Source organism: Amphiprion ocellaris, chromosome 10 (genome assembly GCF_022539595.1).
Source record: "Amphiprion ocellaris isolate individual 3 ecotype Okinawa chromosome 10, ASM2253959v1, whole genome shotgun sequence".
NCBI lineage: Eukaryota > Metazoa > Chordata > Actinopteri > Pomacentridae > Amphiprion > Amphiprion ocellaris.
In genome coordinates this window covers 16,992,476-17,012,544 of record NC_072775.1, presented here as the reverse complement: position 1 = coordinate 17,012,544, position 20,069 = coordinate 16,992,476, and the positions used below count along the sequence as shown (strand labels likewise).

General features: G+C 38.7%; 1 protein-coding gene across 2 annotated transcripts in view; it reads left to right on the top strand.

The window, feature by feature from the left end:
• The window catches only part of LOC118471319 (serendipity locus protein delta-like), a 36,829-nt gene extending 20,662 nt beyond the window's left edge, over nt 1-16,167 (top strand). For both annotated transcript variants that reach the window (XM_055014012.1, XM_035955289.2), the window contains exons 6-7: nt 14,577-14,735; nt 15,671-16,167. In XM_055014012.1, the coding sequence (XP_054869987.1) occupies nt 14,577-14,599 (23 nt within the window). In that variant the 3' untranslated portion in view covers nt 14,600-14,735; nt 15,671-16,167. The remainder of the gene's footprint in view (nt 1-14,576; nt 14,736-15,670) is intronic.
• The last annotated feature ends 3,902 nt before the right edge of the window (nt 16,168-20,069 follow it).

Below are 20,069 nucleotides of genomic sequence, written 5' to 3'. Positions count from 1 at the left end.
TTTTTTAAAAAAATAATTAGCACTATATCTGTCATCTAAAATAACACTGCTTTTTAACAATCTCAACACTTTACTGAAGGTGTTTGTTGGTAATAATGTAAGAGAAATTTTTCCATTTAAATAATGGGTTATTGTCTTGGAAGTGTGGAAATTTCTCTGTATTTTTGTAATTATCTCTAAACATGAGCCGGGGACTGCAGGAAGCCGCCATAAGGAAGCATCAAAAGCCTTTGTGCCATTACGCTCAGTGCAAAATTTTAATTATTTCAGCCATGCAGATTTAACTTAGTTGGAATTGACATTGCATATTTATTGTACTGTATTCCAGTAAGTGCATTTAACGAAACTGCCTACAGAATTTCAGATATAAATCCAATTGTTCAGCTAATATTAAAACACTACAGATTTCAGCATTGCAAAATTTCTTGGTATTTTACACAATGAAAAGATAAATGAATAGATCAGTGGCATGTGTTCAGTACTGTGGGCAGTCAGTATCATGTGGTTTGCATCGTATAGTAGCAGAATTGATATGAAATTTGTTTAGTTGCTCCACAATCTTTGCCCTCTGGCAAGTGCAAAACATAACCCTAACTGGGAATCACTGACATGGAGCACAGCATACTGACAAGAACCGCGATGTAGAGAAGAGTAAGAAGTAAGAGAGGTGATTAAACTTTAAAAATCACATGCATTTCGAACATTTGCTCCAGTTGTTTTGTCCTTGGACGTGTCGCATTTCACTGGAACGCCACCGGTGAAGCAAGACAGTTAGACAGTGCTGCAGTTTCACACGCTGCAAAGAAACACAAGCTCTCAGAAATGAAGAAGACAATGGAAAGAAAAAAACTATGAAAACGTCACTCGGACAAACTTTGATGTGCAGAGGACGTTTGGAGCAGAATTCTCTTTCTACAGGCCGTTTGTTCTACAGGAAGTTCATTAGTGTCCTATCAGCTGCATAACAGATCAATAGCTGTCTGGATTCACTTTCTCTCTGTGTGTCTGAGCATGTGTGTGTGACACAGTGTATTCATGCCAACTTGAGCTTGTGTGTGTGTGTGTGTGTGTGTGTGTCAGTCAGAGAGAGGGGGCATGTGTTTCAGATTGAGCAACACGACTTCAGCCGTCACAGCACTCAGAGCTGTCCTCACGGCTCAGGATGGGTGGGAAGGAGGGACGGATGCGGGGATGGATGGACGGATGAGTGACAGGAGGGAGGAGGGGGATTTGCTTTCGTGATCAGAGCTTTGACATCTGTAAATTTAATTAAAGCAGTGTGTGTGTGTGAGAGAGAGAGAGAGAGCAAAAGAGGGAGAGTGAGGGACTGTGTGTGTGTGTGTGTGTGTGTGTGCGTGTGTGTGTGCGTGTGTGTGTGTGTGTGTGTGTGTGTGTGTGTGTGTGTGTGTGTGTGTGTTCCCCTCTCTGATTGCCTGCAGGCACAGTTCTGCCTCTGTCAATGGTTTGTCCTTCATCAGGCAGTCCAAGGTTGACTAATAAGCACCATGGCACATGCACATTTCCCCTTTGCCTCTCGCTTCCTCTCCACCTCAAATTTTCTTATTTATCTTCATTTTAATACATCCAATCTATCCTATTTTTTTCTCCCTCTCCTTTTCGCACATTTGCGGTGGATATTCTATTTTTTGGTGATGTACTGTATAATGATAGCACTCGCTCTTGATTACAGCTTGTCACAATCCCCACTGGACCATTAGGGGGCACTCTGAATATCTATAATGTAGCCTGCTGGCCTCAATCAGAGCCAGATCTGCTATCCAGCATTTGGTGCGAGAAGTGTAGATTTTGAGCTCGTATGTTGCCCATAGCAGCCATTTGCACAGTCTGTACTTAGGATTGACAGAGCTTTATTTTATGCCAGCATGAGTCATATCAAGGTCCCCTTGTGGTAAATGGACATGAGCGGATGTGCGCTCACATTTTCCTCATATTACACTCACTTTCAGTTTATTTTCAAGTGACTGGAATAAAGGCCAAATGGTCTAAATAACCTTTAGCAGTCCTTTTCACAGCCATCATGCAACACGTAAACATCTATTTAGGGCAATATTTCATGCCGGGGCTAAGTGATTTGCCACTGACTCACAACTCTTACGGAGAATATCCACATCTACTTCATTTAGGTGAAGTTACTCAGTCATAGATACAGTACACAACAGAAGTGAATACACGTCTTTGCATTGTCAGTTAAATGTCAAAAGATTCAACATTGTAATATCTTCCAGTGGTGGCATTACTTCTAAGTGGAACCGTAGGGTATTTGTTCTCATGTAAAATTAAAAACTTATCAACAACATGCCACAAACTATAGACCACATAGCAGGAACTCAATGCAAAAAGAGACATTTTCTTCAGTGGCTCTTTGCTTTTCGGGGAAAGTATTGCTCTGCCTTTTTCTTTTAAACACTCCAAAGGTGTTCTATTGGACTCAAGCTAGGTGATATTCTTAGCCAGGTCAGACTTTTCACTTTTTTTTGATAACCTCTGTGCCAAGTCTGAATCACTTGTCTGTCTGTCTGTTTTTTTTTTTTTTTTTTTTTTTTTTAAAGTTAGAATATACAAGCAGTGTGCTGTCTACACTGTCATGGTTTGATGAACAGGAAGTGCTGCTCTGATTAGTACTACTATGGCAGATTGTTTTGACTAATTCTTCCTGTTTCCTTTACCATCTATTTGAAGTCTCACAATCAAGTTTTTCATATCCTTTGGCCATTCTTTTCCATGTGGAGCCATGATGCAGACAGATACCAGTCAATAGATCCAAAGCTGAGAAAGCTCTGGTATTTATAAGTAATTTTATGCCTACTCGCGTGCTAATGAAATTAATTGGAAATGACAGGTGTACAGTTTTGTTTCAGTGATCACAGGTGTATTTGCTTTTGTTGCACTGAGTTTCTACTCTGGAGCCTGTACTTTCAGTCTGGTCTTTCTATAGTGAAGCTTCTGTTTTTGATTGTTCATAAGAGGAAATAATCTAGTTGCACTTACTCATTTTTGCTGTATACCGTCTGTTCTTGTAACAGTTTCTTTTCCTTAGATGCTCTGGCATGAACTCTATCACCAGATAAAAATGCTGAAATAGATTTCAAGTTGTGTTTCCTTTCTGCAACATCTAGAAATGACAGCTACAGCATAGTCGAAGTTGGCAACACACTGCTGATTGTACGTATGAGGTTCAGTTTGCGTGTCACAGTAATTAAAACAACTATGTTATGTCTTTAGTTGTTCTGGAGGAGCTTTCCCCATTAAGAAAACAAGTAAATAAATGATAATTTTGACTATTCTGTTTTAGCTCTGTCTCTTCTAAGTCCCCAGCATCAATAAATAACTAGAGCATCCCTTTGGCTATGGCTGGAATAAGGCAACTAAAATGCTTAATTCTGGCCCTGAAAAATTTGGCTTTAATAATAGAATAAGCAGCAAAGTAACAATCAACAACAAACTCACAAAACAAAACAAAAAATCTTGTTGTTTGATCAGCTTTGAATCGACCAAACATTGCTACATCCTGACTGGGCATCTTTTTCTCTCTTTTTTAAAAAAAATCTTGCTCACTTTAAACCAGACAGAAGAAAATACAGAAATCGTGTGATTTAAAATGATCAAGACTGACTTAATTTTTTGATCAGTTAAGTGTGATGATGCAGGATTCCACCACTCAAAAGAAAAAGTTGATGAAGAAAATACATTTTCAGGGCAGTTAAGGTGAGAAAAATTCCATGGTTGCAGTTTTTAAACACACAGATGTCCGTGACAGGTTTGTGACAGAAGGCAAACTTTGCTTCAGAAACAAGAGGACAGGGATAACATTTTGGACTTCTTTGCAATTCATATGTGACACATGGAGAGGAATCACAGTGGCAGAGCTTAGACATTTTGCAACGGACTCCCAGATTGCCATGGTGGACACCTACTGGCTGCTTCTGACACCAGTGTGTGGAAATCATCAAAGGCAGTTGCGTAATCCTTATTCAACATCATACCTTTGGTGACAGTAAATTCCCAGAGGGGCAGAGGTGAGAAGTTCTGCATGACTTTCCTGCTCTTTGATGGACTGCATGAAAGTAGCTTCAGAGTCCGAGTAACTGAGTGAAGAAAGTGTGAAATTCTCAGTTGGTGGCAAAAGTATCCCAGTTGCTGAAACACTCACCTCAGTAGTAAACAGTGGAAATTTGTCACTGAAGAAACAGCTAGTAGGGTTCCCTTTAAAACAAACTCCTTCTTAGACTGCTGATGTTATACCGCAATTAAATTTTTCCTCTTTAACATTATGTTGATCAGCCAAGTTGCACTTCACATTCAGCTAAGCATTAGAGAAACGTGTTAACTCCAACCATTAGGTCTATCTGGCCGTTTTCTATATTCTAATTACATCTGAAGTGCTGAGCTACTGCTGCTGCTACACTTTACTGCTCTTGAAGCTACATTATCAAGCCCATATCTGGTCAGCAGCACTACTTACTAACTATAAGAGAAGGTATTTTAATTGTAGCAAATTTAAAGGTGTACAACTTAATATTTTCATATTAACATTAAATCAAAGTTCTGTGTCTACTGTTGAAGAAGTGGCTGGTTGTGATCAACTGTGTCCTCCAATACAAAACAAAACATTTCAGCATCTTACAGCTCATTGTTTTGGTTCTATGGCCCAAAACTATTCTGCTCTGCCATGCTATTTTAAGCAAACACAACAAAAAAAGCAGCTCTGATGAATCACGGTATCGATCATCATTAGTGGTACACCACCAGTCCAGCAACAAACAGCAGACAGACAAAGTTTGCAGCTATAACAAAAGTGGAACATCTCGCAGCTAAGAGCCAGATATGTCCCCTCAGTAGTGGGTGAAGAAAAAATAGCTACAAAGAGAGTGAATATTAGACTTTCATGCGCTGGTCGGCCAGAAAAACACAATGCTAATTTAGAGTTTCTGCTGGATGTGCAAATAGGCAACCTGCTGTCTATTATAGGGCTTTATAAAAATCATAATATGTTAACGTGTTGCCTTGCATGCAAATGATGAAAAAATGAGTTAATTATGTGCCAACAATTTTGTGCTGTAGAGCTGATGCACCTTCTGTTAGATATCAAAGTCAGAGTTCTCTTTATCTTCCTCTGTTTATTAGATTGTTTGAAATTAATGAAAGCGGCTGTTTCCTGGCCCTCACATAGACACTCCTGGAGATTGAGCCCATCCCCAGTCTCTGATTTCCCTGTGTTCTTTTTTCTCTGTTACATGGTCTAAAGACGTGCAGGTTAGGGGAACTGTGCACAGCATTCATTCATATTAATGCATGTGAGTTATTGTTAGACCTGCGATGCACTGGTGACCCGTACATGAGCCCTCTTTGTTTTTTTGTTTTCCACCCACTGTACGCTGGCATAGGATTCAGTCTAGGGCCCCCTGTGGTGCCGAAAAAAAAGGCATGAATATACTTTAAACAAGCGTGTTTTAAATTCACTCTGCAGGCCTGCAGAGATCAATGACAATTACACAGGCTGTGTTTTTACAAAACAAAATGAAAAAAAGCTCCCTGTCATTAATAATCATACGGAATAATGTTGCTTTCTGGTAAAATATCAAACCGGACATTGTCCTAAAGGACTGAAACCCACTTACTATATCTTGACTACTTCAAATTCTGAGTGTGCAGGCGTTGTGTGTGGGTGTGTATGAGTGTGTGTGTCAACCAGCTTATGTGCCCTGCTCTGACACTAATGCAAAAAGCCACCTCAAGGGCAACATACAGTAGGAGGGCGGGGATATGTCTTCACTGATAAAAGGCTCCAGCACGCACGCACACACGCACACACACACACACACACACACACACACACACACACACACACACACACACACACACACACACACACACACACACACACATTATTGCTGATGCCACCCAGCAGCCAAGTGTCCAAATTAATTACAGCCATCCCACGTGAGAACAGAGCAGCTGGCACAGGCCTTGACTGCTGCTCCTCCCCTCCACTCAACTCTTCCTCTCTGCTCTTTCTCTCCTGGCTAACACTTCACTGCCAGACTGCGAGTGTTGAAAACAGTTTTAATCACTGCTTTTCTCTGCTTTTCAGAAAATGACAGTTCTTAGGAGTTTGAATCCTCCACGTTTTCAGCTTTAAAGCTTCCGTATAGAGAGCGAACCCAAACCTTCTCATCTTGGTTGTGCTGATGTTTTCCCAGAGGGGAGAAAAATTCCAAATAAGATCTCTCCTTTGTGTCTCTACACATGACTGAGCTCGGTTTAACACCAGCATGTGATTCTGACCGTTTTCTGATACCTATTAAATTAATCTCCTGAGAAATAGACTTCCTCTTGTCTCAGCCTGATCTCTTTTTAAGATCTTTAAATGTTCTTTTTTCCTCCCGTTGTGCTGATCCTTATTTGTCTGAATTAATCCGCTTTTGAGGTAACAGTAACTTAGTTGCCTTATAAATACCAGAAATTTGTCTCAGTGATCAAATTCAAGTGTTTTATCTCTTCTCAGAGTGCTCGAGATTCTGTGTTCTACACATAAACTTCAATTTCTCATTAATTTGTCACAAATCTCACTAAAAATTAATCTCCGTCTGTATGTGTGCGTGTGTGTCTGGTTCTTCGCATATCTCGACAAACATACATCTGACCCACGTCAGACTTGGCGGAACTATTCCTGGGGACCCCAGCATGTGTGGTGTTGAGGTTGAAGTGATTTGGATAATCAGTGACCATTTTAGTGCAATGTTTTAGAGTTTAACTACTGACTGTGACATCTACCTCTGATGATGCAACAGCAGGCAGTGCACTAGTTTTGTTTGCTTTTCATGTAATTTTGGGGTTTCTAATCCCCTGCGTGTCCACATAGCAGATGGATGGATGGTTTCTATATGGTTGCGGTCTTTTTAATGTGAGTCATACTTGCTATTTTCTTTTTTAGCGCACATTTGTTTGGATGGCAGTTTGATTCATATTTCTTTTAAATCTGTAGTGAAGATTTTTTGCTTCAGTATAGCTTCACAAAGACATTCATTAGCGCTGTTGCCTCACAGCCTTTGTGTGTAGAGTTTGCATGTTCTCCCTGTGTGACATGCATATCAGGTTAATTGGCGATTCTAAATTGGGCGTAGGTGTGAATGTGAATGATTATCCGTCTCTTTGTGTTAGATTTGTGATTGACTGGCAACCTCTTCAGGGTGAACGCCGCCTCTCAGTCAGACTCAGCTTGGATTTTTTTCCTGCTTGCCTATTCATTGTCCCACAGGTTTATTCAGGCGAAAACTGTGAGACCACAGCTAAACATCTCTTGCTTTTCTTGTGTTCCTCCTGTTATTTTCAATCTGGACAGGATAATTTGTCTCAGATTGATTTCTTCTTTTGCTCATTTGTCCTAATTAGTGCAATGTGGAGGTGTGAAAAGAATTCAGTAATCTCCAAATAAGAAGATGCTTTTTTTTTCTAATGAGACAAAGAAAAGACTATTGTGAGCAGCAAAATGTTTCCTCTGGGTTCAGTTCTCAGAGGTATGTTCAAATCTTCCTCTTTCTGTTTCTGACGCTCTGTTATGTCCCAACTTCTTTCTGTCACTCTTCCATTTGTATATTCACAACCATAACAAAACTGGACACAGAAAGACATTGGAAACTGTTTATATGGATTTAGTATGTTGCCAGGAGAGAACTCTCTCCATCTGGTAATTCATCGAAGTGAGGCAAGAAATCTCTTGGATTACTTGATTACTCCTCTGCAATCCACTTCTCTTCTCCTAAAACCTTACAATGACAGTTATTCTTACAGAAGCTATTAACAGAATTATTATTTACCTCATGGTTTTGAGCTTCTGTCTTCTTGTCAGTTGGAATGTTTTTAAAAACAATTCATTTAAAAAAGGGAAATTTAGTAACAGCAAATGTCACCTGTGTTTGGTACTGCTGTATCTTTTTTGTTGTGTAATGACCAACAGCTTTTGATGACTGAGTTTGCTATTTAGCATGTCACAAACACAAAGTAAATATACCACAACTTACCAAAAAAAAAAAAGCAGTGGAATCTCAACATTCCATTATCCTGTAATCCCCATGTGTCAGCTGGCTGCTGATAAACCAAAGGTATACAGTTAAACATGCATTAAGGACACAGTTACAAATTAAGATTGATATTATTCTATTTGATTTGAATTTTTTTTTTTTTTTTTACGAATTTCTTCAATTTAACAAAAATGCAAAAAGTATTTCTACACTACTTGTATTTACATATGTATGTATGTTTTATGACTGTTCAAAGGAAAGGATGTATGGATTCCAATCAAGACTGTACTCCCTCGTTCAGACATAGGTCACATTTACAATAGTGTTCTTTGATTCAGACATATCCCTCAGCATGTTGTAGAGAGCCACAGTACGCAATATTTGTGAATTAAATTCACTCTGTCATCACAATAGCTTTATTTTTATGAACATTTCGGTTTTTGAGAAAAGATCATGGGAAAGATGCTTATGGCGTGCAGTTTATGTCTTTTTATGCTGTCTGTGATGTTTTTGCTCCAACATTGGCCCTAATATGTGGATTAATAATCCTCTAAATTGTCTCACACAGTTTGAAGTACGTTGCTTGTGAGTGTCTGGAATGCAGTTCAGACATGTAAATCTTGCTATATCCAACCTAGCAACTTTGCCATTGTGATTTTTACAGAAAAGGTACTCATTCAGACGCAAAACTGACATGTTCAGATACTGATAGTCAAATTAATGAAAGCCCCACTTAAAATGACAAATTGCCATTTCTACAGTTTTTGTACCAAGTTAAAAAAAAAAAACGTGATATTACATGTTAATTATTGAATTTTACAGATGCTACCAGCAGAATTTTGTTGCCTCTGGACAGAGCCAGGTTTATAGTTTCCCTCTGTTCCCAGTCTTTGTACTAACTTAAGCTAACCTGGTGCTCTATTTTCCATATTTTCCACAAAAACAAGAGTTATATCGATCTTCTCACCTAACTCCCTGTGAGGGAGCAGTGAGATGTTTGAGGTTCACTGTGCTGGTTCAAGTACATGTGGGATTGGCAACTTGTCAAAAAGATCATCGCTTACTGCCAAAATGAAATAACAGTTACAGCATGTCAGCAGCAAGACGAAGTGTTCAAGTCCCGTATTCGAGTCTAGTTCTTGTCTGGATGTCACATGTGTGAAATGTAAGCCGGTTGGGCTTGTCCAGTTGACAGTGTTTGCCCTGTAAATTTAGTTGCTTTGAGAAAGGTACATGAGGTCAAACAGAGCTCACATATCCACATGGTCAGTCACTGCTGAGTGGAAAAGCCCTCCGGCGTTACACGATGGCAGCTGAAATCCCTGCTGCTCACTGCAACACAACACCAGTGGAATCACAGCAGCTGTAAGATCACACTTTCAGTTCTGGGCTCCTGAGAATAACTGACTAAAAAACATATTGAGAACCAAGCTGAAATCTAATTCCTTTACACAATATATTTTTGCAAATGTGGAGTTTCATGTGATTATTGTATTTCAGATAAAAAAATGACATCTGAATAAAAGTTAGTTCATCATATGTATCCTAGTACACAGTAGCCTGATGAGATGTTCATTTGCACAGTCAAAGTTTTGTACACTGATCAGCATAACATTGCGACCACCGGCCTAATATTGTGTTGGTCCCCTTTTTGCTGCCAAGGCATGGACTCCATTAGATCCCCGAAGGTGTGCTGTGGTATCTGGCACCAAGATGTTTGCAGCACATCCTTTAAGTCCTGGAAGTTGCAAGGTGGGGCCTCCCTGGATCAGACTCGTTTGTCCAGCACATCCCACAGATGCTCGATTAGATTGAGATCTGGGGAATTTGGAGGCCAAATCAACACCTGAAATTCGTTGTTGTGCTCCTCAAACCATTCCTGAACTATTTTTGCTTTGTGACCCAGTGCATTATCCTGCTTAAAGAGGCCACAGCTGTCAGGGAATACCGTTTTCATGAAAGGGTGTACAAGGTCTGCAACAATGCTTAGGTTGGTGCTACGTGTTAAAGTAACGTCCACACAGCCTTCTTCCCATAGTGCATTCTGGCACCATGTGTTCCCTAGGTGAGCGGTTGCTCTGTGGCTATGCAGTCCCCATACATAACAAACTGCGTTGCACTGTGTATCCTGACACTTTTCTATCAGAACCAGCATGTGGTCTGATCCATGTTGGATCAGAACACAAGGGCCAGCCTTCACTCCCCACATGCATCAATGAGCCTTGGCCGCCCGTGACCACTGGTTCACCACTGTTCCATCCTTATACCACTTGTGATAGATACTGATCACTGCAGACTGAGAACACCCCACAAAAGCTGCAGTTTTGACGCTCTGACCCAGTCGTCTAGCCATCACAATTTGGCTCTTATCAAACTCCTTATACTTGCCAATTTTTCCTGTTTCTAACACATCAACTATAAGGACAAAATTTTCACTTGCTGCATAATGTTTTGCCAGGTTGGTGTATATAAGCTGTTTTACATTCAAATACAACCACCCTCAACACTTTGACTCCTGGTAACTTATCTGATGTTCTGAAAAGCAAGAAAAGCAGGTTTCCTATCAGCTTTACGCATCCTTGTGTGTATCTCCACTAATTACAGTTGCAGACAAATTACAGCACTCCCAGGAGATGAATCTACAGTCAGCTCTTCAGCAGAAATGCAAATCGTGTCAGGTCGGCTCAGTTCTGCTGTTAAGGGTAGACTGATTTCTCCATTATTTGCACACTGTGAACAGAGTGTTGTCACTGTGCGGTGATCAAAAATGTGATGTTTGACTTGTGTGGTTGGATGGTGTTCGCGCTGAAACCACAGCATTTCTCGCCTCGCTACTGAGGAATAAATGATTTTACCGAAACATTTTTCTTTGCTGCTGATATTTAGACACAGTTATTTAATGCATTGCGTCACTTTAAAGGAATAATTTGCTGTTTTGGGAAATATCTGCTTTCTTCCCAAGAGAAATGTCGTGCAGTGAGATACCACATTACTGTTTCTCGATTTAGTAATCAGATCATAATTATTAATAAGTCCATTTTTGGTTGGTTATTGGCAGTTACTACTTTTGTTCTGAATTTTAGGATACTAGCAGTGCCACTTTGAGCCTCTTACACATGTAGTTGAGCCTTATTTTCATTATGACAGGTTTTACCTATGATTTACCAACTACAGCAGGTGAGGAAACATGCTGAAAGTGGCAAGTTTTTGATGGCAGAAAGGTTTTTTTTCTTTGATAAAAGAACCAAACAAGTGTGATCACAGAGTTGTGTCTGGTTACATGAGACTATAGCTTCATATCATATTATTCAACAGCAGTTACTTGACAGTCATCTCAAGCAATGTTGTGGAGTAATGGAAAAGTAATGAAACAGGCAGTAAAGTGACAAATTGCTTTCTACAGCGAGTAAATGTAAGTGAAGTAATGCATCACTTTAAACAAAAAACAATAACAGCTAGTTCAAGTGTGCCTTTGTTCAAAAGTTTAAATAAAAAGTCCCTTTACCAGCACCTTCCAAGCTCACAAGCTATATGGTTTTTTTTTGGTTAATTTGTACAAAAGCATGAATGTAAACCCAAGTTGTGTTTTGACATTATGTTAAACTACTGTAAATGTGGCACTATTTTTTCCTGACCCAGCAGCTCAGAGCAGTGGTTCCATGTTTGCCAAGAAATGACAACACTTCATTTTATGTAAAACCACAACTTGCTGTTCTTACGTCATCTGAGTGAATCTGGCTTCTTATTCACCATCTAGCTACTAGCAAAAATGCAGATAAGCGTGTTTATCAAAACACTGTATCCTACATATGCTTTAATAAATGTCACTATATGTTTTGAAAGTCTCTAAATATGAATTAGATTGGTAATGATAAATAATAACCTCAGTTAAACCAGCCTATGGTGTTAAACTCCTTGAAATCAGTTCACTGTGTTCTCTTTTCATTTATGTGGGCGGAATGTACAAAAACACACCGCACATAACATTAACATTAGGAGACAGTGTGAAGTTTAAAAAGAGGGCAGAAATGAAGAAGTAACCAGAATGAAACTCTTCTGAACCTCTGTGAAATAAATAGTCCGTGCGTGTGCTTTTGCTGTTGGCACTCTTATTAATTCATAGCTTGGTGCTGGCCCCACGTTGGTGCTCCTGGATATCCTTCTCTGCTCAACCAACCGTCGTTGCAGAGACACATAATGGGTAGCTGGGATTTTGGAGGTGTGCACATTAGCTCCCCTGTGAGTTTCTGTGAGCTACACTTACCCAAACAGCACCTCTCTCTGTCCATAGCTAAACCACATAAGCCCGTTTCAGTCTGTCGACATCACTTAGCATGGCCACAGTCACCAAACTTCTCGAAAAGTAGTCATGTTCCATTCAGACTTTGGCCAATCTACCGTTCTCAATTTCCTTCCACAGCAGCGAACATTACTTGAAATAGCTACAAATATTTTCATCAAAGATGGTTCTTAACAGACTTTAACATCTGAACTAATTACAGGCAAATCATCTGCTCTTTCAGGCAGTGTCAGTCCTGAGCATCTGGGAATATGCATCTAATCTGCAGAAACTTGCTGCCTCTTCTTCATTCTGTCTTCCTGCACAGAAGCTCCACTTTATTCTGTGAAATGATGTGCTAAACCTGTTGGAAATGAGATGGATGTGCATGTGTGTGCACCTCCATGCTGACACCGCCACATGCACTGTTCCCTCTAAACTGCGCAGTTGCGCACTGCTGACATGGTCTCCGCGCACAGAAAATTTGTGCAGCGCACAAAAAAAAAATCCAACCTAAATTGTAAATAAAATAAACATGTAACAATTCATTCTGTGCTATTTTTCAATGTGAGTCAGTGAGTGACCGGTGACTGGCTGCTGCAGCCAATGATGCGATTCACATACGTATTTACCATAGACTGTATATAATGGTATTTACGCAGCTAATCAACGTCATTGACAGGCGTCCTTATGTGCAGCCATCGTTGTTCTCATAGATATGAATGAGTAGATAGGACACGCCCCTTTGAGCTGAGTGCTACAGCGAGGCTAAGCTAGTGGGGGCAAAGATTCAGTGCATTCTGTTGATGTAGACGGCGTGAAAAACGGAAACAAGTATGCCGTCTCACTGTGCTGCATACAATTACACACTGCGTCGTATGATTGAGACAAGGAAACTTGGAATGACTTTTCATAGGTAAGAATAGTTTTTGGCTCTTTTTTCATTATGAAATCTTGTTGAGAGCTTTCAGGCTACGAGAGCTAACTAGTTAGCCACTAGCAAAACACTAAGGCGAGCTAGCAGCTTGACAACCAAATACCAGATGATTAATAGTAGCTGTAGTATAGTTGTACAAGCAGTAGTAGTAATACTAAAAGTACAAGCAGTAGTAGTATTAATAGCTGTTAGAGTCATAGAAGTAGTATCAGCATTTGTAATAATATTACAATTTGTAGTAGCAGTGCCAGTATCAGCAGCAGTAGTTAGTGTACTGCCACTACTACTAGTAGTAGTCACATTGCTATTACTACCACCAATACTACCAATAGTAGTTATAAAGCCTACTCATATATATCCAGATTACCATCTATGTTCTTCCTCCAAACCCATTTTATGATTGGGATTACAGGCAATTCTTTAGGACTGCTCTCAAATAATTGAAATGTTACTAAACAAGGTTATACTTATCAAATTAAATAGCTCTGGTCTCCAGTATATTGGCGAATTTGGTTCTTTGTATTTAATTTATTAGATAAGATAAAGATAAAGTTCTTTATTTCTCCCCACGCCAGGGGAAATTTACATTGCTACAGCAGCTTATGTAACAGTAGACATAGTGATAAGAATAAAATAGTAATAGAACAATAGTAATAATATTTACAATATATACAAGGGTGAGAGATGAGGATAAAGTGGCTTAACAGAAAAAATAAAAATAAAGTTTAAAAGTGCAAAGATGTGCAGTGCAAGAATGTCTGTGCAAATTTTATGGTTTGGGGTGCTACTGATATAGTCCAGTTTATGTTAACATCAGCCACTGATGCTGATGTTGTAAAGTCTTATAGCAGATGGAATGAAGGACCTGCGATAGCGCTCTTTCTTGCAGGGTGGATGTCTCAGTCTGCTGCTGAAGGAGCTGCTTAAAGACCCCACAGTGTCATGCAGTGGGTGAGAGGGATTGTCCATGATGGATGTGAGCTTTGCCAACATCCTCCTCTCACCCACCTCCTCTATGGAGTCCAGGGAAAAGTCCAGGACAGAACCAGCCCTCCTGACCAGTCTGTTTAGTCTCTTTCTGTCCCTTTCAGTGCTCCCTGCTCCCCAGCAGACCACTGCATAGAAAATAGCAGACGCTACCACAGAGTCATAAAATGTCCTGAGCAGAGTCCTGCACACTCCAAAGGACCTCAGTCTCCTCAGCAGGTGGAGACGACTTTGGCCCTTTTGGTCCTTTTGGCCCTTTGGCATGATTTCTTTTTAATATGTTGTGTACAGACTTAATTACTTCTCTGTCTACTTTTCTTACTCCATGTAGGTTTCCCAGAGACTATGGGTTGAGGAGGAATTGGAAGTTTGTCGGCTTAGACCTGGTGTCATTCCATCAGTGTTAAACTTCCCGGCTCATCTTGGAAGAGTACGTGCCAGAAAGACCACGACCAAGCAGCCTTGAGATCTTAGGCAGCGTCTCCCTGAGGTGGGTGTCAACGGTGTTCTCTGTCAGGTCTGTGGTAATCCTGTCAAAAAACAAAACAGAAAAAAATCTAGATTATAAATCAACATGTAACCAAAGCACTCTGTGTATAACGCCATAGTATAGGATGTAGTTCAGAAAATGTCACAGTATAGTATGCTTTACTCAAGAATAACATAGTATGGCCTGTAGTTCATAGTACAGCATGTTGGCAAGAAAGAAAAACTAAACATAGATTATTATGTGGTTCAAAAAGCGCAAAATGATAGGATGTTGCCTAAAATTGTCATGTATATGTGATTCAGAAAATGTCATAGTGCAGTATATTGTCAAAATAGTATGTAATTCAAGAAAACATCAGAGTATAATATGTCATCTAAAAAATGCCATAGAATAATAATTTCATTGCACAAGTATAGTAAATTTTAAAACTGTTCAAATTCTTATAATATGTTGCTAAAAAACAACAAAAAAAACTAAAACAAAAAAAGGTCAGTAATATGTCAATTTAAAAAGCCTATAGTATAGAGTGTCGCCCAACAAACGTCACAGTATAGCATGTCGCTCTAAAAACGTCACAGTATAGCCTTTAGTCCACAGCTGTCAGTAGGTGAGGAGCAACACAAAAATAGTCCAAACGCTGGTTTTCAGAGGGTTAGACGAGTATTTATTTGAAAGAGTAAGTTTACAACAACACAACATGTGAGAGGGTTAAAAACAAATGGGTGTTAGTAAAATAAAAATAAATAAACAGAACTAAAAGTGAACTTCATGTTGACATTGATGGGCATTCCAACCAGGAACAAAGTAAAAGATAATCAATACGAAAAAAAAAAACTCTTCCTGTTCACCTCTTAAAACCCAAAAACACACCGCAGTAGCACCCTAAACTAAAACTACCAATGGGTTCCCTGTTTTCCTTTCTGAACAATTCAAAGGTCCCTCTCTCTCTCCCCACACATCCACCAACCACTGGAACACATCTCCAAAGTTCTGCCGGGCCAGCTCAGCTTCCCCTCAGAAGAAGTGCCGCCACCTGCCAGATGAAGGAGCCTTTTGAGAGGCAGCTGGCATCGTGATTGGACTGTACTTTGGTCTGTTCCAATCCAGCTTCAGCTCCAGAGACGGCAGGCGGGACGAGTCAACGGAGGCCGGGTGGACGAAGGCATGCAGCTGAGTACAATCCAGAAAACAACAGAGGAGGAGTGCAGGGCCAGAACAAACAGAGTAGCATCGTATGTCGCTTAGAAAACATCATAGTATAGCCTTTGGGATGAAAAAACGCCATCATATACATTGTATATTGTACAAATAACAAGTCAAAGGAAAGAGACATCAACTGTAGAATTGTAGTAATTGTGGGCTGACTGATTTACTGATTATCAGTATTTTATTTTTTTACTGATTTACGGTAATAAATACATTTAAAAATGGTGCTACTTTGGCTCTGAACCTTTATCTACCTGTGGTCACTCTGTCTTCTGGAGTGATTTGATTGGTTATACGTAACGAATAAAACTCCTTTAACTTAACATCTGTAAACAAAACAAAAACGTATCAACAAAGTTTTCTGTTAAAGTTTGTGTTCTTCAAAGTTTAACTCCAAGATTTTAAATACTTTAATTTACTGCAAATTAATATCTACTCCAAATGTCTCACTAATAATCATTATCAGCCTTAAAAACCCACAAAACACCCCTCTATACTCGACCAAACTTAGTACAGTCCGGTTCCCCCTTCTATAAATCTGCTTGGAATCGTCCACTTCCTGTTTGTCAAAGTGGCCTTCTACCTGGACAGGTTTTGTTGGAGCTCATACAACAAACATTTTGGGTAACTGCACTTTAATATGGATGGATGACACTGAATTAGAGTCTGTTTTCATGAGACTGAGTTCAGATGTGTAGCTCTGCCATTAAATAGTAAATTATTTCTCAGAATTCACAGAGAAAAGTCTGAAATGTTTGCTAGGTTAGCGTCCCACATGTTCTTTGGCTCAGCTAAAGCTAACTCTCTCCAACTTCTGGATCTCTTGAGTTGCTTGTTGTTAAATTATCTTGCTATAGGTGCTGAAGCTCAGAAAGTCTGAGATGTTTGTTCAAAATAAGCTCATTCTCAAGTCTCATCTGAACTGTCCTCTTTTGTTTTAACTTTCCCTAAACTTAGGAGTTAATGAAAGAGCAGCACATCCAGACTCAGTCTCATTTATGTAGAGATTAAACTTCAGTGTCATTCATTGATGTTAAAGTGCAGTTTTTCAAATGTTTGTTGCACATGCTCCCGACCAAACCAGTCCAGGTGGAAGACGATGTGAAGAGAAAGCTCCAGAGGATGAATATCACACAATTACGTTGGAAATAAATGTCCTTTAATTAGACGTTGTCATGCAAAAGTTGGATTTCCCTTTAATGATGTTCAAATCTTTGTTGAGTGCTTTGTTGATGTTGGTTTCTAAATGTTTTTTGACACTCAGCCCCAAAGATTAAAACCTTCTACGGCTCACAAGCTGCAACAATTCACACATTATCAACTATCTTTCTGACTAAACTAAGATAAAAAGTGAAAAACTGTCTGATTCCTGCATCATGAATGTAAATCTTTTTGGTTTTTATGACAGTAAACTGAATGTATTTTGGCTTGACATTTTATAAACAAAAACAAGAAATGAGTTACTGGAGAAAACAATCAACAAATTAACGGACAAAGAAAATGTGTTTTCTAACATATATGGCTGAATTACTCCAACATCACAAGATACATACAATTTTAATTCAATTTTATTTATATAGCGCTAATTACAGGTCAAATTGTCTCAAGACTTTATTTTTATATTTTTTTGTCATATTTAAAATATGGCAAAGTAAGAAATTTAAACCTCTTGACTAATCCAATTTATTATTTAGTTTTTAAGAGACTAATTGACAATTAAAACTTTCTCCACTAAAACTAATAAACATGAGGTCAAATAGAAGGAACAGTTTTAAGTACTGCAATCCCACGACGACAAGAATAAAGTTTCTCAAAAAAAACTAAATCTGCTGGTGGATTCCATTAAAGTCCTAATAAATGATAATAAAGTGTGATACTAAAGGTTTGTGGTGCTAAAAATCTCCAAGTAAAGATATCAAGTTGAACATGTGGATGGAGGTTGATAAAAGTTGACCTCCCTTCATTTCTCTGGAGCGACTCCATGGATTTTATGGATGGTGGTTAAAGATCTGGTCTTCTAGTGGTCTTCCTTCCAGTCACTGTAAAAAGTCACTCCATCCTGACCGACTTCAACACCTCTTCATGACAACTTGTTCTGCCTCCGACCTCGTGGTAACTCCAGAAACTTGGGAAAACCCGTCGAGACTCGAAGAACTCGTGGAGACTCGAAGAACTTGTCGGGCGGGGGAAGGTGTGGTGGGTGGTGGGGGGAGGTGGGGGAGTAGAGGGGGGAGGCCACCACCCACCTCCCCGCCTACTCTCCGCCCTGACTCCACCCAGACTCCGCCTTGGCTCTGCCCATGTGGTCACTTCACGAACTACGATGTCAAAGGGACGACGAATTTATTTCTTTTCATCTGATCTGTAGCTCAGTGAGTTAAGGATTTGCCTATGGAGCTGCAGGTCGCTGGTTCAAGACCAGACCCTTCTTAAGTTTTCTCAAAATTCTGACAAAGACAAACAAAGAAAAAGGCCGGTGGCGGGTCTCGAACCTGCGACCTTCCAGTTGGTAGTCTGTCTTCTTATCCCCTGAGCTATTCGCTCAGATACTAATTCTTCTTTTTTTTGCACATTTATCATCTATTTTTTGCCATTTTCGAGTTTTTTTTTTTAACTCGAGCCTCGACTCGACCGTTTTTCTCAGGAGGTTGGACTTCAGCCTTTGTGCTGGAGGGTTGAACCCTCAGTTCCAAGACTTTCCAAAGCCTCCACACCTCCCGAACCTCAGGACCTGAGCTTTCACACAGTCTGAGGGCTGAAATTTTCTAAGTCCCACAGTAGTTCTCTGTTAGATTTAACTTTCAGACAGTCCAAGGACTGATATCTTCTAAGTTCCTGAGTAGTTCTCTGTTAGTTTGAACCTTTAGACAGTCTGAGGACTGAAATTTTAAAAGTTTCTCAGTACTTCTCTGTTAGTTTGAACTTTATGGTTAACAGAAGCCTTAAAACTTGTGACCATGAGTCTTGATTTCACATTTAGACCATCCATCTGAGTTCTTCTCAGACCTTCACCTGTGGGTTTTTTAGAAATCCTCAACAAACTTTGATTCTCTTCACTGAACAGTAAAGTTTGTGGAGATCAGAAGGTAACATTAGTTTGATCAATGCCTTCAACTACTAGTAGACTTTATCTGGAAAGCAGTTTTCTTAAATGAGTTCTTAGTAAATCTATCCACAATCAAACCAAGAACATAGAAAGAGGAAATGTTTGAAGAAACAACTTGATGTTTTCATTTCAGACTAGAAAACACTTTAAGAACTTTATCTGTTTTTGCTCTTTTTGATCATTTTATTGTTTCTTCTGTTTAATTTGATCTTCTGAAGTCTAACTGGTGTCTTTTCAAATGTTTTGTCTTTAGTTTGATTCTTATTAAATGTTTAGTTTTGCTCTTTTCTCACCTTTTATTCTGTTCTAATGTCTGATCTGATTTCGACATGTTTTGTCTTTTTAATGTTTAATTGTTGTTTTTTCAAATGTTTTATCAGCTTGTTTGAAAATTTTCCTTTTCTGTCCCAATGTTTAATTTTTCGATTAAATCTTTGTTTTCTTTTTAAATGTTTTACCACCTTTTAATGTTTAATTTTCTTTTTTAATGCTTCATTGTATTTTCTGTTTAATTCCTATTTAAAGTTTTATTGTCTTTAAGATTTAATTTTCTAATTAAACATTTAATTTTCTAATGAAATGTTTTGACTTTTAAAGGTTTAATAATCTAATTAAATGTTTAGTTTTTTTCTAAATGTGTAATATTCTTGTTTAATTGTATTTTTTAAATGTTTAATTATCTAAAATATTTCATCTTTAATGTTTAATATTATTGTTTAAAAATTTTTGTTTAATTTCATAATTACATGCTTTGTATCTTCCGTTTAGTTATCTAATTAAATAGTTTGTCTAATATAATTTAATTGTATTTAATGTTTAATTTTGTTTTTAAAAGTCTTATTATATTAAATGTTTTTTCCTTTGATTTAATTACTTTTTTACTGTAGTTTATTTCTTTAATCTTTTTTTTCTGTCAAGATTTTAACCCCAACCTTAAAAATGAAACAAACCCTTAAATCACAATGAAAATACTTCTGTTGTCACAATCATGAGTTAGTCAATTATTCAGTTTATCAATTCAA